This window comes from Engraulis encrasicolus, chromosome 23 (genome assembly GCF_034702125.1).
Source record: "Engraulis encrasicolus isolate BLACKSEA-1 chromosome 23, IST_EnEncr_1.0, whole genome shotgun sequence".
NCBI lineage: Eukaryota > Metazoa > Chordata > Actinopteri > Clupeiformes > Engraulidae > Engraulis > Engraulis encrasicolus.
In genome coordinates, this window is record NC_085879.1 from 25,880,646 (window position 1) to 25,907,434 (window position 26,789).

Here is a 26,789-nt window from a genome sequence, read left to right on the forward strand (position 1 = left end):
CTTGGCAATATTCAAAGCTTGTCCAAAAAGAAAACCAAACACAAAGACAGCTTCAATAGCTGTGAATTCTACAGCACACAACTTTCGAACATATCCCTCCCTGCTACCAGTATCTGACAGAACATTTTGAAAATAAACTCAATCCCTTCAAAACTGTGACTCTCACTAACTCTTTTGGCACACAGGTGATGGTCCACATCAACAAAACCTATTAATAAAAAAACATGACAGATGGTTTTCTTGACTTGTATTCCTGTTTTTTTGTTGTTGTCTCAAATGATACACTCTCATCTCTATGTCTTCACAAGTCATTATGTCCATGTTGTACTGTATGTTAACACCATACTAAAGCACACACATGCAGGGGCAAAGACTCGCCCCATCAAGATTTAACAAGTCTGTACATACATACAAATGAATGGTTCAAAGATGTGAAATGTCACCTGGTTTCAGGCAGGTTTATAGTGTATCTAGGTTCTATGCTGTATCTAGGCTGTATGGTTCTGCAACAGGCAAAACATGAAAAACAAACAAAGAAAAAACAAAGCCACCAATTCCTTCGGGTAAAAAATAAATAATTCAGCAATATCGCCTCACACAAAATCAGGATTTGAACGTTTTTCCAGTGGAAACATAGGCTGGGTGGCATTCAGCAGAATATTGTGAAATTGGACAAATAACAGCTAAGAATAATAATCAAAATCAAAAAGATGGCAACACGCATGAAAACACATTTGAAATAAAAATCTTTTTTACTGAGGTACTCAGGCCTGTGACGTTATGGCATAGACCTCTTCAAGTTTCTGCACACCAGGGGTGCGTTTCTTGAAAACGTAGTTGTTAGCCTGTTAGCAACTTTGGTAGTTGCCAATGGGAAATTGCACTGAGAACAACAAAGTAGCTAATGTAGTAAGCAACTTTAGTTTCAAGAAATGCACCCCAGACCCAAATCCCAGTCTGGAGATTGGGATTAGGACCCTGAACGTTTCTCCAAGATGAAGGACTACAAAAACCGGCTCGTGTTTCCACACGCCACCACTCAACCGTAACACACGCATGGACAACACACACACACACACACACACACACACACACAACACACACACACACACTTACATTCTTTAGGGCAATACAGGCAAGGGGGTGGGTTAAAGTTCCCACCTCTGTCTGCCAAAAAAAAGGGAACATTCCAAATCCCATCAAGCCTTTGGCTATTAAGAAATGGTGTCCTTCATTCAATGTCCAGCGGGAAAAATATATTAAAAAATTACCCCTGGACACATCATTGAAAACAGGGACAATGAGGTAAAATCGGGACAGGTGGCAACACTAGGCTGGGTTGGTGGGTGTGGTAGGGGGGTGGTTAGTCTGTGCCAAAATATCTCTGTCCGAAGTGTGTGGGGGCCACGGGGTGCACCTCTGTAGTGAGTATGGTGATGTCTGGAAACTCCTGGATAATGGACTTGGCCCCTGGGGAGAGAAAATGCACACATTAACAAAGATAAATGAAGATACGTTCAAATCACATACCATTCACGGCTTGAAACAAGTACCCTTGAACAAGGCACCAAACCTCCAGACACTGTTGCCAATACCCTGTGCCTAAACAACTTTTTTAAAGTATGTTTTCTGGCTTTTCAAGCCTTTATTGGTGTTTTATCAGACAGGACAGTGAGGCAGAGACAGGAAGCGAGTTAGGAGAGAGAGACGCGGAAGGGCCGGCAAAGGACCCGGGCCTGGAATCGAACCCGGGTCGTCCGCATGGGACCCACTAGTTTGACGCCTTCTCGGTACTTACGTGGTACGTCACATGGTAATCAAACATTTCAAACAAGCGATTTAAGGTTAGGGTTAGTCAAGTCAAGTCAAGTCAAGTCAAGTTTATTGTCAATTTCTTTACATGCACTGGTCATACAAAGAATTTGAAATTGCGTTTCTTGCTCTCCCATGCAGACATAGACTAATCTAGGTAAGGACATAGACAGTATAGACATAGACAGTACTCATACATGGACATAGACAGTATGGACGTAGACATTGCTCATACAGACATTTAAAGTGCAAGACTGGACAACAGAAGACTTGTAGAGAACATACATTAAGAGGAGGTATTTTGTTGTGCTTTTTTTCTTTGTAGCGTTCTGACATAGTTATAGCATTTGAAGAAAATAAATAATTAAAAAAGGTTTTATTAAATACACCAGCAGCAGTATGTGTGTGTGTGTGTGTGTGTTTGTATGTGTTTTGTGTGCGTGTGTGTGTGTGTGTGTGTGTGTGTGTGTGTGTGTGTGTGTGTGTGTGTTTAGTGCAGGTAGAAAGTGCGGTGTGCGTCTGTGTGTGTGTACCTGTGTATGTGTGTGTGTGTGTGTGTGTATGTGTGTGAGTATGAGTTGTGTGTCAGTGTGTGTATGTTTGGGTTTTGTGCAGAAAGTGCAGTATGCTTGTGTGTGTGTGTGTGTGTGTGTGTGTGTGTGTGTGTGTGTGTGTGTGTGTGTGTGTGTGTGTGTGTGTGTGTGTGCATGTTTTGAGTTAGTGCAGGTTGAAAGTTCAGTCACAGATGTAGTAGTGCAGGTGGAATGTTCAGTCGCAGATATGGTGGTGGGGATGAGGGGGGGGAGCGTTGTCAGTGGCCTGGCTGGCTAGAGGCTGACAGTGAAGGGAGAGTGGGTTGAGTGTTCAGTATCTTGATTGCTTGATGCATCGTGCTGCTTGCAAGCCTGGTGGTACGGGAACGGAGGCGCCTGTACCTCTTTCCAGAGGGCAGGAGGCTGAACAGTTTGTGTGCAGGGTGGCTTGTGTCTTTGATGATCATCAGTACTTTTCGGGTGAGGCGTGCGGTGTAAATGTCCTGCAGGGAGGGGGGTTAGGGGTTAGGGTTAGGTTTAGGGTTAGGGTTAGGGTCGTATGACGTAAGCGGTAAGTACCGAAAGGGCGTCGAATTAGTGAGTCCCTCGTCCGCGTAGTAGATGAGTGCCCAACCGTTAGCGCCTCAGTAGGGCCTGTGCCTAAATAACTTTAAGTTGCTTGGGATAAAAGCATCAGTTTAGTCCCCCGACTGTATTCAGTCTTAAGCGGTCTACAGGGGCAGTCATGGGTAAGCGATTAGGGCGTCAGATTTGTAGCCCAAAGGTTGCCAGTTTGACTCCCGACCCGCCAGGTTGGTGGGGGGAGTAAATAACCAGTGGTATTAAGTGCCTTGGTCAAAAGGAGGGGTAAGGGTGGGATTTGAACCGGCAAACCTCTGATCTTAAGACCACCTCCCTAACCATTAGGCCACGACTGCGCTGTGTGTTATCATAGAACTACACAGTCTTCCTGCACTAGTAGGCTACAGTGTAGGTCTTGATGTAATGAATATGGACTATATTACGATCGCTTCCAGAGAAATATTTTTTAAAAGTTATTATTACCTCCGCCAAGGAGGTAATAATCATCAACGAATTTGGACGAAACTTTGTGGGTTTGTTGATAATGATCCAAGGAACAAGTGATTCAATTTTGGTGGTAATCCGGATCACAAACCGGAACCAGAACTTTCTAAAGATTCTGTCAGCAGGATAACCACAAAACGAATCAACTGATTTGGACGAAACTTTGTAGAGTTGTTAGTAATGACCCAAGGTACAAGTGATTCAATTCTGGAGGTGATCTGGATCACGAACCGGAACCAGAACTTTTCTAAAGATTCTTCACCATCTAGACGAGAAATTGAATTGCGGGGACTCCACAAAAACAAAGTCAAATGTATCAAGCAGCTTCCTTGGCGGAGGTCTGCGCTCTCTGAGTGCTTCTAGTTTTACTGTGTGTGAGTGTGCGTGGACTCTCTCGTGAACCCCAGACAGTTGGCGCTGTATGGCAGCCTCCAGAGCTGGTGTGGGAATGTGTATGTGTGTATGACTATGTGTATGTATTTGAAAGGGCTTTGAGTCAACATCATAGTTGTGATACTGCGCTATGTAAATACATGTTGTGTTGTGTTGTATTGTATTGTATTGTATTGTATTGTATTGTGTCGTGTATTGAGCTTACCATGGGGAGTGGAGAAGAGACTGAGGAGGATGATGTGCTGGGGCTGGACACCGTGCTCAATCAACACCCGGACGGCTTCGATCACCGTGTTCCCAGTGCCTGTGGGACAGACATAAACATTACATTACCTTACAATACATTACATGTAACCGACATAAACATATACAGCTATAGGAGTTTTTAGGTAGGATGCGCACATCCAAAAACACTTGTTGCAGGTGCCAGACAAAAGTGTCAGACAGTTGAAAAAGGTAGGTCTGCTGCACACTGCCAATAAGCTCCAAAAAAATTAAACATTATTATTTAAAAAGCAGCGCTTCGATCACCCTGAATCTTCATCAAGCATTCTCAGAGCATATAAACAACGATGCTTTCTTTCTTTACATCAGCTTTTGAGGGATAACTGGAAAAACTGCATGTCAAAGTATTTTTGTCGACAACTAAGCGGTGAATGCTGAACACGGCAAAAATCGCAGTGCTGTTTAGACAAGTGAATCTTTAATTATACATTTCTGTGAAACGCTTCATTGCATCTCCCTGCTGACTAGGGCAGACAGCCTCATAATCAGCGTTTGTCAAATGAAGAAAGTCATCAGGGTGGATCACACATACACAGCACACACACAAACACACATGCACGTGCTCGCTCTCTCTCTCTCTCTCTCTCTCTCTCTCTCTCTCTCTCTCTCTCTCTCTCTTCTCTCTCTCTCTCTCTCTCTCTCTCTCTCTCTCTCTCTCTCTCTCTCTCTCTCTCTCACACACACACACACACACACAACTCGTCAATGGTCATTAATGGTAGGGGTGGACTCTCTTGTGGCCTTCACAGCAAGAAAGAAAGAAAGAAAGAAAACACCGTCCAGTTTTCTCTGATCCTTGTGTGCAGTGCATGTGAAAGTGTGTGTACACACACATGACATCTGCATCTGTGTACTGAAAAAAACAACCCAGGGGTGCGTTTCTCAAAAGCGTAGTTGATAGGCAGTTAGCAACTTGGGTAGTTGCCAATGGGAAATTGTATTGCAAACACGTAGTTAGCAACTATGGTTTTGAGAAATGCACCTCCAGAGCATATACTGCAGCATTTCTCTCCGGACTTCTTCATCGCCAGGCAGAGTACAGCGAACGCGAACAGCGAGTAGCATGTTTTTCCATGGTGGACGGCACGGCAGCGGCGGCTACGGGAGTAAAAGCATGGCCATTACGGCACTATTTCGGGACGCTGGCTGGCTGGCTCTCATTATGCTATACGCTATTCAGCCAGCTCTGCTCTTGGCCATCCAGCACAGGGAGGCTGCTGTGTAATTTCCCCCACCGTACCGAGAGGCCTGTAATTATCTAGCAAGACGCGGTGGCTGGCTGAGGGAGGGAGGGATGGAGGGAGGGATTGACTAGGTGAGGACGAGAGAGAGAGAGAGAGAAAGAGAGAGAGAGAGAGAGAGAGAGAGAATGAAAGAGTGCAAGCATGAATGTTTTCATGGTGGCTGGCTGGTGGAAGGGAGGGAGCGAGGGAGAGTAGATGAAGATGAAAGAGAGGGAGAGTGTGTGAGTGTGAGAGAGAGAGAAAGAGAGAGAGAGAGAGAGAGAGAGAGAGAGAGAGAGAGAGAGAGAGAGAGAGAAAGAGAGAGAGAGAGAGGTGAAAGGTCAACCTAAGAGGAGAGGAGACAGGAAAAAAAGGGGAGGAGAAGAGGCTTGTTTTAAAAAATTGCATCGTGAGCTACGCAGAATTTTGTGAGGCAATTATGTTTTTTTTCTGTTCTTTTTTTAAAGAACAATATTACAAGCAAAGCAAATCGTTTGAGCTGCACGGTTAAAAAATAACAGACGAGGGGCTTGTTCGGTTCTGATGATAGCTCTTAATCACTCCTTCATTCCACTGCACTCCAAGAGTGGAGGTTGACATCTAAATTGATGGCGTCTCTCTGTGTTATTCTACATACAAAGAGAGCACTAACTCATAATAGTTCTCAATGAAAAAGATGAATATGAGGGACAGTGGGTTTCTGCCTTTGTTTCGTTTTCATTTCTGTGCTTTAATGTACTGATTACATGCATGACGGGCCAGGTGCTACTCTTGCTCAGTGTTGGCCTAAAAAGACTGTTTCTGGGTCGAGTCCATGCTACTTACCCAGTGATTAAACCAGCAGTGGAGTTCTCAAACCTCTAATACAGTATCTCTTCCCACTTAGTAAACTAAACCTAAAATATTTTTTCCCTGTGGAGTTGGTGTAGCCTCCTTGTTCATTGAAGGATTGCAACGTCAACTTGGGCAGTTTTACACAACAAAACACCATTAAATCGCTATAATCTCCTCCGTAAAAGTTGTGATATTCATACACATAACACAAGGCTTGCAGCGGCAGGGAGACTGAGCATCCCAGAGAGCAATACCAATGCATTTCTATGCGGTGTTGAATATAGATCAATTAAAGCATGAAACAATTTGCCAACCAAATTAACTATATTGAATAGTAAAGTGTTTTTTAAAAAAACATGTGAAAAAACATCTGAGCCTATCATACATAAATTAGGTTAGTGCAGAGGTAGAAATGTTTCTCACAAGGTCTTAAACCATTATTATAGTAATTTGTATGTTTATATTGTGTTTTTTTCTTCTTCTTTTTTTCCCTTTCTTTCTTTTCAATGTATGAATGTACAGATTTGTGTAGAACTTTTAACTGTGTGTGATTTTATTGTTGGACCCCAGGAAGAATAGCTGGGTCTGTGCCCAGCTAATGGGGATCCTAATAAACTAAATAAACTAAACTAAAACGACAACACACAAGAGGCACCAGCCCCTGACCGCCAATCACAACTTAAGGTTTTTTTCACCTTTTGTGGGAATCTTTGGGGTGGTCTTTGCGACTATGCAAGCCCCATAACCGTAAAACAGGGGTGGGGAACCTTTTTCGTTCGAGGAGCCACTTCAAATTCTATAAAGTCCTCCAGAGACCGTACTATGAACACAAACCAGGATTTCCCCCTGCACTTTAGGCCTATGTGGAAGGCGGCCAAGTTTACAACAGACCCCACCTTAGGTCCACAGGAAATATAGCTTAATTGTATTGCAAATGTCGTTTCTAATATTTCTTTACAAAACATGTCATGTTTCATGTGAAACTGCATAACAGCCCTTGAGGCATAGGCTCCCCACCCCTGCTGTAAAATTAAGTAATGTACCACAAAGGAGCAGCTGGTCATGTGTGCATGAACTTACTCAGAACGTGGGTACATGAATGTCCTTGAGTAAATCACCATAATACTCCCACACCACAATACTCCAGGCACTGTACCAAATACACTTCTGTATACTTGCTTTAACAGTATATAACAGTGTCACCAAACTATATAGTGTCACCTAACTATATTCCATTAGTTTACTATCTGAGAAACTGAGATAGTTGGATTACGCGGCATATTGGGAAAGATCACTGGCCTTGGTGCTGAAGTACGGCAATGGCCAAGAAATGTCTACGCAGAAGACATTCTCGAGCTCGGAAGTATAGGGCGCCACTGACAGCTCGGCCAGTATTTGCACCCGGGTGGTTGACATTTAAGGGCGTAACGCCAAAAAAAAAAAAAAGTTTTTCCAATTTCTGAAAAAATTTATGGAAAAAATTGGAAAAAAATAGAAAAAAATAAAGCACTTAGTGGTCTGTGGAATTTCCCCCAATTTTTGCCATTTTTGGGAAAATGTGTCCTGCATCAACACATTGCATAGGCATGTCACACCGCAGGAAAATGAAGTCGCACCACAGGAAATTCACTGTATTATGGCCATTTTAATCCTTTTGTATACATGACTGACGTCTGAGCTCATGCTAACTTGATAATGATATTGTGTTTAATCTTAATATGTGTTTTCATTTATAAAAAACTTTTTTTCCTTCTATAAGAGCAGTCACACCACAGGACACCATAAAATGAACCTAAGCATTGCGTGACAGAAACATTGCAATATTAAGACATATTAAGAGGTTAAAATAGTCACCTTAAGCTTCCACAGCACTCTCCAATAACTGAGGTACTGACTGGTTAGGAGCCAGTCTTTAAGACCCTTGTAGTTGGCCTTGCAGCTGCCCGTTCACAAACATTGACATACAAGTCACCCCACAGGACGCAATTTGTATTACGAAATTGAACTTGTAGTTAATATTACTGTCTTGAGTTTTTTTCACATTCACATATCTTAATATCAAGTTAATATTTATGCAACCATGCCAAATGCTTCATACATTATTCAAAATGTTGTTGGTTAATTTATATATATATTATATTCCAGGTTTCATTAATGTTACAGTCACACCGCAGGATATTTGACATATAAACCTTTACATAAATCTTATCAAAAATGTTTCTTCTCATCTAAGACTAATATGAAACATAATGTACCACATCTTCTTTATTGCCATTTGTTTTTAAGAGGAAAAATAACAGTTTTGTAGGTTTTTAACCAATGTTACGAAAAAACAAGGCGTCACATATCCCACCCACCCGCAGATATGTGCAAGGTCTGAGGGGACACCCCCTGCCAATGATGGTCAGAGAGCAATGAATGGAGTAAGGTGAACTGGAGAGGAAGCTAGGGCAGGGCACCTGACGAATCGACTGAACAGCGATGGAGAGGGGGGTGAACGGGGAGGTGGTGGGTGTGAGTGAGAAAGCAAATTTCTAACTGGAGACAGGTGAGCAGAGAATACATGTTCTTTAGTTAATTAAGGGGCGTTCCAACTTTCAGTGCACTGAAATTACACTGAATGATGGCTGAGCGGAGAATGAGATTCAGGTGGGTGAATAGGCGTGCCTATCTTATCGCACTGAATTCCGACAAATGACGGTTGAGTGGAGAATAGAATGCAGGTGGTAATTAGGACGTGTTAAATTTAGTTTTTTTTCAAAAAATAAATGTGCATTATATAAAGTAATGCAATGTAGCATAAAGGGAAAGCTGTTCCTATACTCACTCAGAATGGGGTACATGAGTAGGACCTTGCGTCTGTAGATGTCAGGGGGGAACTTGGCATAGTACACTTTAGCCTTCTGCGTCTCCTCATCGCTCTGGATGAGGATCTTGCCGATGCGGATGGAGCGACAGCAGTCTCTCAGGCCCTGCTCCATAGCTTCTCCTGCGGATGAAACCACGCAACCAAAGAGGTTAGAGTAATAAAGAGGATTCAAACCACGCCCATCGCCCGCCCAATGCAAAAGAGTGTGCTCAAGTTGGGTCTACCAAGGGGGCGTTGTCCCCTCCTTCTTCTCTTTTTGAGGTGTTTGCACAAGAAGTGCGCTACTGCCATCTACAGCGCTAAGGGGACTCCATTTATTCTCAACCTCAAGACTCCGAAGGTCTCCTAACCGAAGGTCTTCTAAGGGGCGTTCACCCGACACCATATGGATACCGGAAAAGAACTAGAAGGATGTATCTCTCTCTATAAGATATCTGACGCAACCGCAGCCAGGTTAGTGCCGACTGGCAAAATGCTTTTCCCAAAAAAGAGCATCAAAAAGGATGGCAACCTCACCAACACAAGATGCACACCACGCTCAGGCGCGCGTTTCTCAAGAAACTGAAATAGTTGGATTACGTGGCATATTGGGCAAGATCGCTGGCCGTGGTGCTGAAGTACTGCAATGGCCAAAAAATGTCTACTCTACACGGTAGACATTCTCGAGCTCAGGAGTATGGGGCGCCAGTGACAGCTCGGCCAGCGTTGTTGCTAACCGGTTACCAACTAAGTAGGTTGCCTATGGGAAATTACATTGCAACCAAGTAAGTTGCTAACTTAGAAGGCAATGACGCTTTCGAGAAACGGGTTCCAGAACTGTGTATAACTCTTTATATGACTATTGTGTCTCTGATGATTGTTTGGAGTCCCCTGAGAGAGAACCACAGACATTGCGGGAAGACACAAATGGATGGACAGACAGACAGACAGACAGACAGACAGGGTCATTGGGATATATGGCCTAAACCTCGTCCAGGGGGGCAGGTAACAAGGAAATGTAAATTGAGTACATACAGTCTTTGTTGTTGCTTGAAAAAATATAAATTATAAAAGATAATCCTTAAATGACAATGAATTACAAATCATGTATATATAATTATTATATTATAAATTGACGGAAACTTCCGCTTCCACACTCCATAAACAAGCAAACATGATATACTCCATTTTCACCATAGCTGATATCATGCCATTTGTCTTATCAGTGGCTTGGAGATAGACTATCAGTGATTACTTCTCATTTATAGAGGTTGCATACAGTTAGGGCCAGAAATATTTGGACAGCAACACAATTATCATCCTTTTCCACCCTATACCCCACCACAATGGATTTGAAATAAAACAAACAAGCTGTGCATTAACTGTAGACTCTTAGCGTTAATGTGAAGGTGTTAACATCCATATCGCATTAACAGGAATGAAATAGCAACGTTTTTTGTCTGTGTTGCCCACTTTTCAAGGGATCAAAAGTAATTGGACAGTAGGCTTCTCAGCTATTTTCCAGTCACATGTGTGTTATTTCCTTACTACACCATCACCAAGATGTCAATACAAAATCTTAGAGTTAATTTGAAGTGTTCCATTTGCATTTACATATATTTTTACGGAATGTCCATGAGATCCAAAGTCCACCTGTCACCATCAGTGATGCAAGCCATCATAAGGTTGAAAAAAATCAAAACAAACCCATTTTAGAGATGGGGAAACATTGAATATGATTAATTCAAGAGTTCAGAATGTTGGAAAAAAGAAATACCAGAGCAACACCAAATTACCTGGCAGACATGGAAGACAAATGTCGTCGATGACAGACAATATTCTGTATCTGGTGAACAAAAACCCATCTCCCAACAGTTTGCCAGATGTAGAACAGTGTCCAGGTGAACGGTGGATAAATGTCCAAGGCAACAATCAAGAAAAAGATCAAGAACATTCAGGAACACTTCACCATAGGAAATACAGAGGGTTCACTAAAAGATGTAAATTATTGATTGCATCAGAAATAGCAATACCAGATTTGGCTTTGCCAAACAACGTCTTAAAAAGACTGTATAGGTCTTGAGCTACATCCTATGGACAGAGGAGACAAAAATCGTCTTGTACAAGGGTAATGGGAAGAAAGGAGTATAGAGAAGGGAAGGAACTGCTCATGATTCAAAGCATACCACCCAATCAGTGAATCATGGTGGTGGTAGTGTCATGGTGTGGGCATGCATATCTGTCAATACTATTTTCCCCTTGTATTTATTGATGATGAGGACTACCGACAAAAGCCACAGGATGAATTCTGAAGATTTTCAGGCTATATTATCATGTCATATTAAACATAATGGTTCTGAACTCATTGGACAATGCTTCACAGTGCAGATGGACAATGACCCAAAGCTTCATCTGAAAGCCACTAAGCCATTTCTACCCCAAAAAAGTGGAATATTATTCAATGGCCCAGTCAATCACCTCACCTGAGTACGGTTGAGCAAGCATTTCACTTGCTGCTGGCAAAACTGAAGGGAAAATACCCTAAGAATAAGCAGGAACTGAAGACTGTTGCAATAGAGCTCACTATAGCATCACCAGGGATAAAACCCAGTGTCTATTGATGTCTATGGATTGCAAATTACATTCTGTAGCTGACTGGAAAGTATTTGCAACCAAATAATTAAAAATGTAAAGTTTGATGTATAAATACTAGACTGTCCAATTACTTTTGGTCCCTTAAAAAAGGGGTGGCACTAATAAAAAATGTCATAATTCCTTCACAGTTCACTCGATTTGGACGCAAACACCCCCATATTAAAGCTAAAAGTCTGCTGTTAATGTACATCTCATTTGTTTCATTTCAAATCTATTGAGATGGTGTACAGCACCAAAAAGATGAAAATTGTGCAGATGTCCAAATATTTATGGCCCTAACTGTATATATACAAGACCTTAACCCTGTGAGATGACAGGGGATCTTCATCTGCGGCTTACTTCAAATACCCTACATGAAATGATAACGACGACATGAAACGATGCGTTATCTCTTTAGAGAGGACTAGGGGCTAGGGTTGCTGTAGTGTGCTGTGGATGTATGCAGTTGCAAGGAGGTTCACCAATGTTTTAAAAAAAGTGTACAAGAGTAGAGTAAGGCATTTTCTTTTCAGTTCAATTAGGAGTGGGAGTTACAATTGTATACCACAACATTTCATGCAATCATATCGGTGACAATAGTACAACACAGCCAAAAGTGTTTCACCACCTTTCATGTACGGTAGAGTTGACTGCATACAGCATATTCCCTCTCATTGTTGACAAAACTATGACTGGGTGAGAATTTGCTCAACTTACCACTCCTCATGATGCTAACTCCACAGTTGCCTCTCTCAAATTTGACACCTTCATACTTGTGCCCTGGATGACATTGAAAAAAATGTGTTTAGAATGAGCACTGCCACACCATCTGCCTCAGAGTGTAAAACAGTAAGGTCGTTCATTCTTCCTGAAATCAGACACTTCGGAACCTCATCAACACAGATTTTGAAGGAGCTTGGCATGGTGACTTCCTCAAAACAGATTCCTGAATCAATATCTCCTGCGCTATAATTCACAGAGTACAGCATCTGTACCCGACCAGCATTTGACAGAAAGTGTTTGATTTCACATCGAGAAACCCAGCAGACAGCAAATCAAAACATGTCACTATCAGTAGTGTACCTGTCGGAGTGGTCACAGTGCATTCTGTGTAGGGTAGCTGATTGAGTCCTTCTTCAACCACAAGGCGAATCTAAGTAATCATGACATACCGGTATTAGAAATGGTGTTTGGGGCTGCTCGAGCATTCACTTTATGACAGCTTCACAATTTGATCAGATGTATTACTTACCAGGCGGTCAGCACAAAACACGAAGTCTCCTCTGCTTGTTGTTCTGGTCAAAGGAGATAGCAAAAACTGATGTTAAAAAGTAAAACAAATGCCCTATATATTGTGACGGCTTCAGGTCAGCTAAAACGATCATATTACAGCTAACTGCAGGCTGCACACTCTTGTAGCGTGGATAGCACTGCTATCATTAGGCTAACACATATTTTATTTAGGTCATCCCACTCACTTATCTCTTATGATGGTCTGCAATTCCCGAATTTGGTCATTCAGAGGTAGAAGTTTCAATTGCGGTTCCAGCTGTAAGTGCAGGTCTCCGTTAACTTCGCTACCATTAGGTTTCGCGTCAACCTCGTTATCTGAATGATGCTCCTCTACTGAGATGTTATTCAAGTTGACACCGTTGCCATTGCTAGCAAACCTTACTTGTTTCATAACGGAGTGATCAGAACTGCTGGTACTGCTAATCTGTTGGTTGTGACAAGGCATATTTCTCCAGGTAATCCCACGGCTGTGAATATTAGCCGTAAAAACGAGTATTGTTTATGTGAGCGACAGCCTTCGGCAACGTGCTCTCTCAAGCAGCCATTACATGCCAAACTTTCCCCCAGTAATAACAAACGTCACATCCGGCCTTTGCTGTCAAAAGGAGTTACTGGTGCTGGTTATTCTTGAAAATATGTCTAGGAAAAAGATGCATGTTATCTATTATACAATCTCCATAACATGCTTTGTGGATATGTTTTAATGTTTGCTTCTAAATGGATGGCCTATTAAACATTATTATAAAAACAGCAATTCTTCTTCTTCTTCTTCTTCTTCTTCTTCTTCTTCTTCTTCTTCTTCTTCTTCTTCTTCTTCTTCTTCTTCTTCTTCTTCTTCTTCTCCCACCTCCTCTGCTACCTATAACAATGATGCTTACTATTGATATAATTATATCAACTTACTTAATTGCAACAATTGCACTTTTGTAAGGGTTGTGTGTGTCAGCTGTTGTAATCTCCCTGGAAGTGACGACAGACTTCCGTGTTCGAGCGCACAGCCCTCGTTCCTTTTAGAACAACATGGCGCCACTGTTGGCACCGCTAAAATGTGGGCTCCACTTTCGAAGACGCAAACTGGCTCTGTTACTCCAACAGACAAGCTCATATCATGTTTGGAGTCACAACGAGAAGAGAAGTGGCCTTCACCGTAAACCACAGAACACGTATCAGGTGAATGACTTACACATCGACTCTCGGAACTGTCACTCAGGACAAACCATGGGTAGGCTACAAGGGCAGATGTACTAACTGGCCAGTTCAAGTTAGCACATTATGTTAGCTATCAGATTTAACGTCTTGTATTATCTGGCAGCAGTGGACTGATACACGAAGAATTGACAAATCCATTCATACGCATTGGCAGCTTTGTTGCTTGTTATTACTGTATCGAAGACAGGTGCCTGGCTAGTCGGTTACAACGTGTAATGGAGTAGTTCTAAGCTAACCAAAGTTCCTGTCTGACGAGCCATATAGTTTTCTTCCTGTAGTTCTAGGGTTAGTTGTCAAATGTGTCACATCGTATACTGTGGAGGTTTAATCTTGGTTCAATAAGAACGTACTCAAGTTAAGCCGAGAGAGATGTGGTGTAGCTTACTTTGACATGTTTATGTATTGCTCTTCGTGCCTGTGTTTCGACATTTCTTACAAAATTCCAACCACTCTGAAGATATTCGCTTGTCTTTTAAGTTTTCAAACATCTGGCTTTAACTGCAACTCTCGTCAGATGGTTTTGGCCTGAATAGGGTACATGTTATAACATGTCCTATCACATGATGTAAACTAAATGCTCGTCACTTGCGCCAGTAGATAAGGGGCTCACGAGCCCACCCTCTGACGCTCTCATGCTGGTTTTTACACGTGACCTCATGTCAGGAGCTATCTGTTAAAAATGTCTTGAAGTGTTGTTGGCGAATGGCAAGGTCTTATTTTTGTGCTTCTCACAGTATCTTCTGTCAGTGTGAAACTCCCTGGTTCTGCCATGTAATTATGACTCATCAATTTGCTGTTAAGATTTTCCACTCACTCGCACACACTTTTACACACGTAGATTATGGCACATACTACCAGTATTTATGTGGAAGAAGGGACACTTCACAGAAGCAGGCATCTCTACCTGTCCGCAATACAAAACTGCATTTGTTTCAGTCTTTCTCACAGACTTCCTCCTCTTGTTGACACAGTGGTTGTTGACTAACCAGACCCATCCAGTTCCCATCCACTTTACGCAGTATTTAGATGGTGCATTCCTGACCGTCCAAACTAGTAGGAGATCGCACTTATCCAACCTCCTAGCTCCTACTATGAAAAATGCTCTTGAACCCCAGTCAAAGTGGAAGCTCCAAATAGCGGAGTGGGGGGAACTCTCACTACTCCCACATTGAAGTCGGATGATAATGGCGGGGCCCTTGGAGCCGTTATTTAAAATGTCAATACATAATGGAAACTTCTTTTCTCTTGCGTGCTATTCCAAACACAGTCAATTTTAACTCAAGATCTTCTTCATGTTATAACATGATATTGTGACATGTAAAGAATAATAGCCATTATGGTTCTTTTGGCTTGTATCAAAACACCTCGCTAAAGTGAACTAAACTGCGGCGGTTGCAATGGTTGTAGAACTCCCACTTCAAATTGCTAGGAAGGGGAGCTGAAATATGCAGGTATGAGAAGTGCGATCTACTAGTTTGGATTGGGTCTGGACTCTGGAATGCGCCATCAGTCGCATAAAAACATGGAAACTTTCCCCCACCGGTGGAGGGTGCAATGGTTGTTGTGTAGTGTGACATCAGTCGTGTTGAGCAATCTGGTTTGTGAATGCAGTCTGAACTCTGCCTCTGTCTCCTTCTGTTGATCTGCAGTTACTGAGTCCACACGTGAGGACAGCCGCATGGAATATCAACAGAGTCCAGAGTTCCAGACAGTTACTGGAAGCTGTAAAGGTGAGTTAGAATAATCACAATACAGTTGGGGCAGTAAAGAAAAGTCAAGGGGGTGGTGATGCTATGGCGTACTGTGCCATACTTACCTTATACTGTGTATTGCCCACATTGCCCGTGGGCACCCAGTTTTGAATCTGGCCTGTCATTTCCTAATCCTACTCCATTTTCCCCTCCTGGTCTTTTCCTTTTTACTCTTCACTGACTCCTGTCAAAAAGTCATGGTAGCAGAAGTACCCTATTGACCCGAATATTAGACGGGGTCTTTGTTCTTAAAAGTAGTGCTTTAAAAAGGGGTTGTTGTCTTATATTCGGGCCAATACGATATGAATTATGTAATATAGGCCCTGCCGTGGCCAACCGGTAGGGCACTCGTCTGCTATGCGCTGACCCGGGTTCGATTCCGGCCTATGTCATTTGCCAACCCCTCCCCGAGTCGAAAAAGACAAAAAAAATTCTAGAATTATGTAATATAAATCCACATTTTGTTTTTGTCTTTACAGCACTTGCAAATCACAGACAAGCGGACATGCTGGCATGGCCACGCAGGAGGGGGGCTGAATGCCGACCCCAAGAATGTGGTAAGTTGATACAGCAGTGCACTGTACTTGAAGATCACCTGTGGCAGTTTAGTTGTGTCCCCTTGTGAACCCTATGGTCACTGTCAGTGGCTGTGTTATACGATGTGTTCCAATCTCCGTACTTACCGCCCTTTCCGCACTGTATTTGGGTACTTAGGGCGTTCCATTTGAAGTGAAGTGAAAGCCCATTGGGAAACTCCAACTCCCATTGTCATTGTGACACAGTACTTTACAGCACACAAGTGTACACTGCACACTGCATACAACGAAATTGCATTTATGCTTCACCCGTGGAAAGAGGGCAGCCCTCAATGGCTCCCCAAGGGAGCAGTGCGGTGGGACGGTACCATGCTCAGGGGTACGTCAGTCATGGAGGAGGATGGGGGAGAGCACTGGTCGATTACTCCCGCCACCAACCTGACGAGTCGGTAGTCGGACCATCAACCTTTGGGCTACAAGTCTGACACCCCAACCACTTACCCATGACTGCCCATTTCTAATCGCTACGAGTCAAGTGTGCTGTAAAGTACCCGGATAACGCCCTGAAACCGTCCCTCATTTGAAGTGTGGACTTACTGCACGCTTTTCGCACACAATGGCTGCCATGTTTGTTACGTAGTTGGATGTCAGATCTGCCAAACTGCCACCTCTCCGTAATAACAGCATAGTTTTGATTCGAAAGACATGTTGTTGTCAGTGACCTTGGTCACTGTTTGTGTTTTATTTTGGGCGAGGCTGACTGCCATAGTGCCAGGTTTGTTAAGTGCCTATTGTGTTAACTGACTTCGTTTGTCTATAACTACTTGCCAGCTCATTAATAACTATGCATGTCGTATTGTATAGTATTGTATTGACATAGAGGGGAGTGGTAATCCATTAATTATTTTTTTTCAACAATTACATTAGATTATGATTAATTCGAAAATAATGTCAATTTTGCGGTAGATAACAGAGAATATGAAACCACGTTTGGAAATGTTTGTCAATTGTACACTGACCAGTAATCGTTTGAATCATAACAAAATACTGGTTGATTGGCTGTAATCCTGTGTCTTTACTGTTTAGCAGTCTGTTTATCATTTCAAATATTTGAGGGCAGACCTGACTCTATAATGGTAAACTAACCCAGTGACATCAGCGAGAATGGGAAGGTTGATATTAATTGGCTGTTGCCTAGTGCACATGTACAGTGTTCTGTGAAACAGAAACCCAACTGTGGCTTTGAAGAGGAAGGCATTTAGCAAGAAAAATGTCACTGTTCTCTTTGTCCGATTGGCATGCTTAAAATGAATGACAGCTGTCCCACGGTATACATTTTGGCCTATGCTACATTGGGTTGAGTTGGGTAAAGAGAGCATCAGTATACTGGAAGCCAGTGGCTGTGTTGGAGGCGCATAAAACATTTGCAACATGTTTCCGTAAAAAGAAATGGGGTGCGCTCGCTGTACCCCCTGTTGTGTTCACATGTTGTGAGCCTATGGCAGCTGAAGAGGAGATTCTCTGTGCTGAAAAAAACATAGTTGGATAACTGGTCAAACACGCCTACTTAACGGTTGCTAACATGTTAAATCTGAGTTCCTGTGCACAACCACTGACCAGGTGCTGATGATGTGCAGTCAAAGTAATCCAAGGTACAGTAAAGGGGGAGAACTGCACACTGGTCTTCTCTTGGCTGGTAGTGTGCGGTGATTTATACCTGAAAGGTCTGTTCCAGAACGCTTTGCTACGTTTCGGCCATAAACAAGTTGGTCACTCAGGAAACTGGAGCAAAACATTGCATCGTTTAAACATACTTAAACATACAGTATGTGTGAGCTGCTCAGTCACTGATATCCTATGGGCTGTTACTAGTGTTATGCAATCCAATCTCTGGCTCCATACTGAGTTCACTGTGTGTTGGTCTCAGAATAGCCCTCAGCTCTCCACTCTGATTGGCATGTACAGTATGCATACATTTTTGGAGTACCTACTACTACATTTCTATTCTCAAATGCACGCGGGATTCAGTCCCTCGCTGTACTATCTCCATGTAAACCTCTAAGAAAAAAAACATGTAGTCTTATGTAATTCCTTTAAATCCTAGCAAGCTAACTTGGCAGCCTAAGAAAACTTGCCGAAAGATCCGGGCTAATTGGCTACATGATGAAAGCTTGCCAGTGTGCTAAATTGCAATCTGTCTGCTGGTGATGTTGGCAATGCCAGGCAGGCATGCTGTGAAGACTTTTGCTTCAAAACCACAAGTTTTTCACACGGGACCTGCTGCATGCACCACTGCTGTGTAGCACAGCATGGAATCTGTATTTTAAATAGAGATTGGTATCGATATCAAATTTTGACCTTAATTAAAGGATTTCTAAAGTAGTTTGCTCCAAATGCGCGTGCTTCAGAAAGTATGACTTTCATTTTTAATCTCTTTGGTTTCTTTCGGCTATTCCTCCTCGTCCGCCTAATGATATGACTTTTGGCTAACACATTAGGATAACGGTCCCTTAAAAAGCTTCATTAACATTTTATGAGCAGTCATTAATGAACAAATCATAATTAAAACATTTACAAATGTTTGTAGATGAGTAAGAATCAACTTATGTCTGCACAGTGGAGTGGGAATCGGCTTCTACTGGATGAGCTTGATGTATGTTTGTTTGTCGGACACCTCTATATCCAGTGGCTTCATCTCTGCTCTTTGGAGGACAGACTTTCAGGACTGTTGTGGCTGTGCTCTCACTGCCGTTTGTTAACATAGTGTTTCTTACTCATTTACTTACTTTTGTAAATGTTTTGTTAATAATTAGTCCTTTATTTACAATGTGTTTATAAAGCTTTGAAAAAGACCATTATTCTAAAGTGTTGCCAGCGTTTATGTAGTTAGTAGACACATATACGTTTATAATACGTTTTAAATATACGTGTCTTTGAGTATCAAGAAAAGCGCTATATAAAACCAATCTATTATTATTATATTCTGTTTTCCATATGCCCAAACAAACACATTAACTACAACTCTAGTGAGAAAAGGGCAGTAATTGCTGTGTGTCTGCTTCTAGATGTAGCGAGTGGGTGTTCTGTTTGAAGAGGTTTGTTGACTTGTCGGAGACACTTTAATTGCCATCCAGCTGTAATGATGTTTTTGTTATCGTAAGGGCAATTTTAACATCTGTAAGGAGACACATTGATGTCACATTTGGAAAGCATGGAGTAGGCACGCAGGCACTTAAGCGCTGTACATCCGTCTGTTCACATCGTTCACATCATTTAGCAATTCATAATTTATCATGCAGTCTCTCTATCATTTCACTATATGGTGGCACATGTGATGAAGCACTTGGTCTTGAAGGTTAGCATGGTGAGTTGACATCAGTTTATTCAAAGAGAACGGGGTCATCGTGTGGGTAAACGCAATTCAAAGATGTAGATCCAACAGCAATGTTCGTATGGCGGACTGCATTTTAAAAGGATAGAATGGAACATAACATGATAGAATGTAAATTGCATTCCATTCACGTAATGTTAAGAGTTCGAGTAAACAGACATCCCATCATATTGAAAGCCCTACCGTACAGTACGGAGCGCTCCGAGGCTATTGTGAGAGCAGGCAAGAGGAGTGTTGTATTGACTGTATTGAAGGCTCTGAGTAGAGTAGAGTAGAGTAGAGTAGAGTAGAGTAGAGTAGAGTAGAGTAGAGTAGTGTACTTAATTGTCTCCAGGGGGCACATTTGTCTTGGGCTTCACCTACTGCTTTGTATACAGTACTCACACACCCAGCATACAACATAATATAAAAAAACATGGAAAACATAAGAACAAAACTCTCTCTGTCATCAATTGGGACAAAGGCAGTTGGGACAAAGGAGTTATTTTATTGCAGTTTATGGTCTTGAGAAGTCGACCTGAGGGTAGCAGAGTGAATTTGTGATGCAGAATGTGTGTGTGGGGTAGGACTGTGCAATATATCAAATGAATATCGTGATGTATCAATATTGCTGTCAAACAATATCAAATTTCATAATATCGATTTGAAACAATATTTTTGTCATTTGTCTATACTGCCAAAAGGTAGGTTACGCTAAGCGCAATACATTCCCCTCCACTTGAGCCATTGTGAGCACAGAGCAGACTTGCTACCACACCTCTGTGTGTTTCTCCAACTGCTGAAGGGAGGGAAGATTGTGATTTTTTTTAGCACAATTATTTGTCTTTAAAAGAAATATTGTCAAAAGATATCGTGATATCAAGATTGACTGAAATAATCGTGATATTGATATTTCTTGTTATCGAGGCGCCGTAGAGTGGGGTCCTCCTAGAATCCTATCCTCAGTACCTGTGTGTGTTGTGTGTGTGTGTGTTGTGTGGGCATAGCAGGCAGCTCTCAGTAGATGTCACTGGTGAGTGGTGCTGGAGTGGAGGCTGCTGCTGCTGCTGCTGCCGCCAGTGTTGCCAGAGTTTCCCGCTTAGGATGGCCGTCTGCGGGTAAAAATGGCATTCAGCAAAAAAAACGCACATTTTTGGCCATAGAATTCTATAGAATTGGGCAGGCGGGATTCAGTGCTTCCAGGCGCGTTTTCAGCATTTTTTGGGCTGGAAATCATCAGCCTCATCTGGCAACCCTGGCCGCTGCTGCTGTCGTTCTGACAGCACAGTAGTGCAGCTGCCCGCTGGGAGAGCTACACACATACGGCCACCACAGTACATGTCTCCCTGCTCTAGTGAGGGAAGCCAAGACAAGACATGACACTGTGCGGGGGTGATTTCATTCAAACATGTGGCAATAAGGGACACTCACACATACACACACACACATAGACCTTCACACATACAGTCTACACCTACACACATACACACATACAGTACACACACACACACACACACACACACACACACACACACACACACACACACACACACACACACACACACACACACACACAGTTTCTTCTTGTCGTGGACTGGACATATAACACCCACACACGTACACACACACATTATTACCTTTCCTGTTGCACACAGATGCACTGATATGAACTGCCACATTTGGTCTTGTTGATTTGAGCGTGCACACACACAGACTGCACTCACACTGTATCCACACACCCCCATTCCCGGCCACCTGAACGACAGGTGTTGTGCATTTTTTAGTTTGTAATTTACAGCAGCCCCTCCTGCCAGCCAGCCAGCGAGCAAGCGAGTGAGCGAGGCAGCCTCTCGTCGGCACAGTGTGGCGTGTTGCGGTTCGGTGCGGTGTGCCACCATATTGATGGGATTAGCAGGACAGGAAGCAGGTGGCCAGCCTGAGCTCCAGGTAAACAGCCCCCTCCCCAGCATGGCTCAGCGCGGCGCGGCCCAGCCCCATGACAAGACCAGCAGGCAGGGGGGGATCTGGATCTGGGGCTGGGGGAATAAGGGCTAGCGGTGCAGGGAGGAGGTGCGGTTTAGAGGATGACATTTTTCAGGAATTCCAGTGGGTCCCGCGGGTCATGCAGGATTCCCGCGGGATGGGAGTCAAAATTTTAAAGATGAACGGGAGCGGGCAGGGGCGGGAATAAAAATGAATGGGAGCGGGCAGGAGCGGGAATAAAAATGAACGTGAGCGGGAATGCCGCTTATTTTGACGAAACGGGATTGGGGTTGATTTTGAGTGGGAGTGGGCAGGATTGGGGGACATTCTTTTCAGGAGTGGACGGAGTGGGATTTGTTTCTTTTACTCCAGTCCGGGACGGGATGGGATTTTTTTTTTGGGACGGGAGTGAAAATCCACTACCGTGACGTCTGGGGCCGGGGAGTGACTGTGGGTGGTAGTGGTGATGATGATTGGGAGGATGGTGAGGGTTACTGGGGGTTCACTTCCGACGTGTGTTGTGAATGTTGGAAATGTCTGTGGAGAGCTTTGGGTGTCTGTCTGTCTGTCTCTCTTTCTGTCTCCTAGACTATCCTTATCTTTCTCTCTCTCTCTCTCTCCGTGTCTGTTTCTCTCTCTCTCTCTCTCTCTCCGTGTCTGTTTCTCTCTCTCTCTCTCTCTCTCTCTCTCTCTCTCTCTCTCTCTCTCTCTCTCTCTCTCTGTACATGTGCATATTAGTACTTGTGTGAAGAGGTGGCGTTTAGGTGTGTATTGGTGGGGTAGGGTGGGGTGTTGTGTTCTGGAGGACCCACCTGGGGAGCATGTGGATTGGCTGGCTGGCAGGCGATGGCAGCTATTCTGGCATTTGCAGTCAGTGCCATGTGTGCTGATGGGTGCACTGAGACACGACACCTCTCTAGTCCTAACAGCGCTTTTTTGGTCATTTATCAGAGGAGTGTGCGTGTGCGTATGTGTTTTAGTATTAAATTGAAGACCATCACTATCACTTTCCATATACACTTCATTTCTATATGCAAGTCCTTCTGTGAGGGAACCTTGTCAAAGTCCATGTGAATGAATCGTCAACATTAGCATTTAGAAAATGTTAGCGTGTGGCTATAAATCATGTTGGATGGGCTGTTTGGCCATTAATGCAGTATGATATTTCATGAATTCAAATGATACAAAGACAGTTGTTCAGACAGAGATGGGGTGGGATTGGGGGAAAAACTATCCCAGTCGAACCCATGTCTTCAAAGTGTGCACGCCTCAGCCAACTCCGCCAAAGGATCCCACGCTGTTGTTTTTCAAAGTCTAATTTTCTCTAGCCTACATCGGGCTGTAAGTTACATATGCACTATGTGTTCTTTGCTTAATAATCGTTTGTTATATTTGTTTAAAAAAAAAAAAGTTGTCCAAGTATTTTGTAAGCTTAGTTGGCTTTAATGTGCAGGCCATAAGTTAAACTTTGGCAATTCACAGCAAAAGGATATTTTTTCAGTTTCAGCAAATAGATACACTAATTAACCCCCAGGGCATGGATGTGATTATTTGCCACCCACATCACACACACACTGCACACACACACATATACACATCACACACATATACACATCACACACACACTACATACACACACACACACACACACACACACACACACTCACACACACACACACACTGCACACACACACACACACACACACACACACACACACACACACACGCAAATAGATGCCAGAACATAGAAGGAGATCAAGCGGAGGCTGTGTGCATGAGGGTGTGTGAACTATCGAGGAGCTGAGGTCAAAGCACTGCCACCACAAACATGACTAAACATTTAGAATAGCAATTTGTTACGCAATGTTGTTTCTCTCTCTCTCTCTCTCTCTCTCTCTCTCTCTCTCTCTCTCTCTCTCTCTCTCTCTCTCTCTCTCTCTCTCTCTCTCTCCCTCCCTCTCTTTTTTTTCTTGCTCCACTGTTAATAGGAAATCAGCATGGCGGACACTCACAAACTATAAATCACGCCGTGTTTCACAGTAATGATCCAAGTCTTGTGATGCAAACACCAAACGCCCTCCTTGAAGAGTCTTTGATAAAACTATGGGCTACGATGATGTGAATCTGCTCTACTCTACTGTATATTGTGATTGGATCACTGTACAGCTCGCCCCTGGGTCTTGCTCGCTTGTTATTGGGTGCTTACCTTGCGGCATTGTTGCAACACAGTGAGTTATATCTTCATGAACTTGGAGATGTCTCAAGTTTTGGATGCCGCAGCGAAATCACTTTGCATAGAAAATATAGAGGGTGGTGCGAGACAAACTTTGCATCGCATCCTGGCGGATTATTACCATAAGGGTCTAATTCAGTGTTGCTCAATGTGGGCGCTACAGCCCTCAGGGGGGGCGTTTGTGAAGCCATAGCTGACTGGGGATGGGCTTAGTTCACATTAGGGGGCATTAGTCTATTTTGTTTTTCAATACTAGGGGGGGTGTAGGGAGGCTTATGATGAAGTCAAGGTGGCGTTTGTTCCAAAAAGGTTGAGAACCACTGGTCTAATTCTTGGCTTGGCGTTGTCGTTGACAGCTGAAAGAGGTGAACTCGACGACGATCCTCTCTGCCATGATGTCTTACGTTTGGCCGAAGGATAGACCGGACCTCCGAGCCAGGGTGGCCATTGCGCTGGGATTGCTCGCCGGAGCCAAGGTAGGCCTAACTTGTATATCCAGCGTCATGAGTTGCCGTTAAAAATATGTAAAAGTTATAATTTGTAATATGATGCATGTTTACTGTTGTGATGATGTTTTACAGAACAATGTTGCCAATATGACTTGTTATTGTTGGATTTTACAATTGGCCATATTCTTTTACTCTGAAAAGTGTATATCTTTTTGTAAATTTACAGGACATGTATACGCCATAATGTCGACTCCATGTAGTAGCTACAGATACCAGTAGACAATTTTGTATTAAAACTTGTGCTCTAATCTCTATTTTTTGGGGGTGAGAGGCTTATTTTGGACTAAAATTTGTGCTGAGGGGCGAGGGGCAAATCATTATGAAACTTAACAAATCAAACTCTTCTTTCCTGCGTTTTTAAAAGTACTCTTGCTATATTGGATCGTGTCCACGAAGACTCGGATGTAGGAAGTCAGGAGGCCACAGTCATTATCGCAGAGCTATGTTTATCTTCTGCACCCTGGTGATGGGCTGCCTGGTGCCTAAATGAGTTGCTGAAACAACCAGTGGACCACTGTCTAATTAAACAGTGGACCACACTTTTTTATGTATGAAAAAAGATACAGAGTAGTTCAGATATAGAGTAATTCAGATCATGCAGTTATACACTTTGTTTTTCAAAGGACAATTTGTGTTTGCCATTTTCATTCACCTATGCAACGTTTTGGATATCTGTGTTTTTTTCTGTAATTCCAGCTCTATCGTGTCTTTCCGTTTGATCTTAGACCTGAAAAAAGAGAGGCAACACTAGTGCCCACTCTTTCTCTCTCCTTCATAAACCGTCAGCCTAGTGATTAAGGAGTTGAGCTTAAGGTTAAAAGGTTGCAGGGTCGAATCCCACCCTTCCACCCCCCATTTCACTCCATGGCTGAAGTGCCCTTGAGCAAGGCACCTAACCCCACACTGCTCCAGGGACTTAAACCAATACCCTGTACTAGGGCTGCTCGATTGAGCAAAATCAATATCATGATTACTTTAGTCAATAATGATATCAAGAGTTTTTAGACGATATTTCTTTTAAAGACAGACAAATAATTGTGCTAAACAATTCAGTCTTCCCTCCCTTCAGCAGTGTGAGTGGAGGGCCATAGAGAAACACACTGTGGTGTTCTGCATAAGTCTTGGGTAGCAAATCTGCTCTGTGCTCGCAATGGCTCAAGTAAAGGGGAATCTATGCCACTTAGCGTAACCTACCTTTTGGCAAATGACAAAAATGTTGTCAATGAAATTTGATATTGTTTGACAGCAATATTGAATATAAATTCGATATACTGTATTGTACAGCCCTACCAGGTACTTAACTAAGTAAATAACTAAGTCGCTTCGGATTTAAAAAAAAGTGTGCCTGTGCCTGTACCCCCTTCTTGTTCCATGTCATAAAGACGCTCCATCTTATCCCCATACTTTTTCATCTAAAATCCGAGGAAAGTGAGTCTTTTCAAGTAGAGGAAGGTTTGCCATCTTTGGCTAGAAAAAAAGCTCTTCACAATGCTGCATTAAAGACCATAACTAACAAGACAGTTCCCTTGAACTGATCTGGCACGGCATCACACAAATGACAGCCAATGTGCTGTCATGTAGAAGACAGTCTGCAGTGCACAGATACCCAGATGCATGCTCCAGCCTTGTGCGCCTGTGTGCCTGTATTGGGGAGGATTCTGTGTAGCATCGCATTAATGTTTAAAGAGAGCGTGGGCAAACAAACCCCCAAACCACCTAGAAATTCCACTATATCTGGCTTGACGTGGGTATTTGGGGGAAGTGTCGAGCTGTGCCGTTGTCCTCCTCCGTTGTCGTTGAGCTGCCGATTTGCTGTTGCGTCGACGGACGGGCACCCTCTGGTCCTGCTGTGTCTGTGTGCGGCTGTTCAGAGAAGCCAACGGGAGGGTGGAAGGGTCACAAAGGGGTCAGTTGTCCCAGGCCCAGGGAGAGGAGGGTTGGGGGCAGAATTGGCTCCTCGGTACATTGAATGTAGATCAAAATCTCAGGCTCAGGCGTCAGGTGGCGCAATGGCATCTGATGCCCATGAATTAATTGGTAATTGCTGGTTGATATGCTGCAATGAATATGCTAAACTTAGATAGTCCACTAAAAACAACAAATCCATACACTAATGGCACTGGCTGTCGTTGGGCCGCCCTGACGTGTGCTACTGCTGAAACGTCACTGACCCATGTATTGGGTGGCTGGGGGGCCCTTTCTGATGACTTTGCCCCGCGCCCGGTCACAGCTGTTAGTGGCCCTGCTGCCACCATGC

At 43.2% G+C, this 26,789-nt stretch overlaps 2 protein-coding genes across 2 annotated transcripts in view; one reads left to right on the plus strand and one right to left on the minus strand.

Moving 5' to 3' along the window:
* Nucleotides 1-1,089: 1,089 nt before the first annotated feature.
* Nucleotides 1,090-13,495, minus strand: LOC134440182 (uracil phosphoribosyltransferase homolog). The gene is made up of 7 exons (XM_063190151.1): nt 13,127-13,495; nt 12,901-12,943; nt 12,732-12,801; nt 12,366-12,428; nt 8,994-9,155; nt 4,030-4,128; nt 1,090-1,470 (listed from the first exon to the last, which is right to left on the minus strand). The coding sequence occupies exons 1-7, from the start codon at nt 13,384-13,386 to the stop codon at nt 1,364-1,366; spliced, it is 804 nt and encodes a 267-aa protein (XP_063046221.1). The 5' UTR covers nt 13,387-13,495; the 3' UTR covers nt 1,090-1,363.
* Nucleotides 13,496-13,950: 455 nt separating this feature from the next.
* The window catches only part of abcb7 (ATP-binding cassette, sub-family B (MDR/TAP), member 7), a 76,011-nt gene continuing 63,172 nt past the window's right edge, over nt 13,951-26,789 (plus strand). Inside the window, exons 1-4 of the mRNA XM_063190129.1 lie at nt 13,951-14,111; nt 15,800-15,880; nt 16,381-16,458; nt 24,380-24,499. Of these exons, the coding sequence (XP_063046199.1) occupies nt 13,962-14,111; nt 15,800-15,880; nt 16,381-16,458; nt 24,380-24,499 (429 nt within the window). The 5' untranslated portion in view covers nt 13,951-13,961. The remainder of the gene's footprint in view (nt 14,112-15,799; nt 15,881-16,380; nt 16,459-24,379; nt 24,500-26,789) is intronic.

Excerpts from the sequence above, each read along its gene's own strand:
- LOC134440182 (XM_063190151.1), bottom strand. The coding sequence starts at position 13,386 with ATGCCTTGTCACAACCAACAGATTAGCAGTACCAGCAGTTCTGATCAC. Across the intron at positions 4,129-8,993 it reads ACTCATGTACCCCATTCTGA|GCACTGGGAACACGGTGATC; the intron begins GTGAGTATAGGA and ends TCTGTCCCACAG. Across the intron at positions 1,471-4,029 it reads TCTCTTCTCCACTCCCCATG|GGGCCAAGTCCATTATCCAG; the intron begins GTAAGCTCAATA and ends TTCTCTCCCCAG.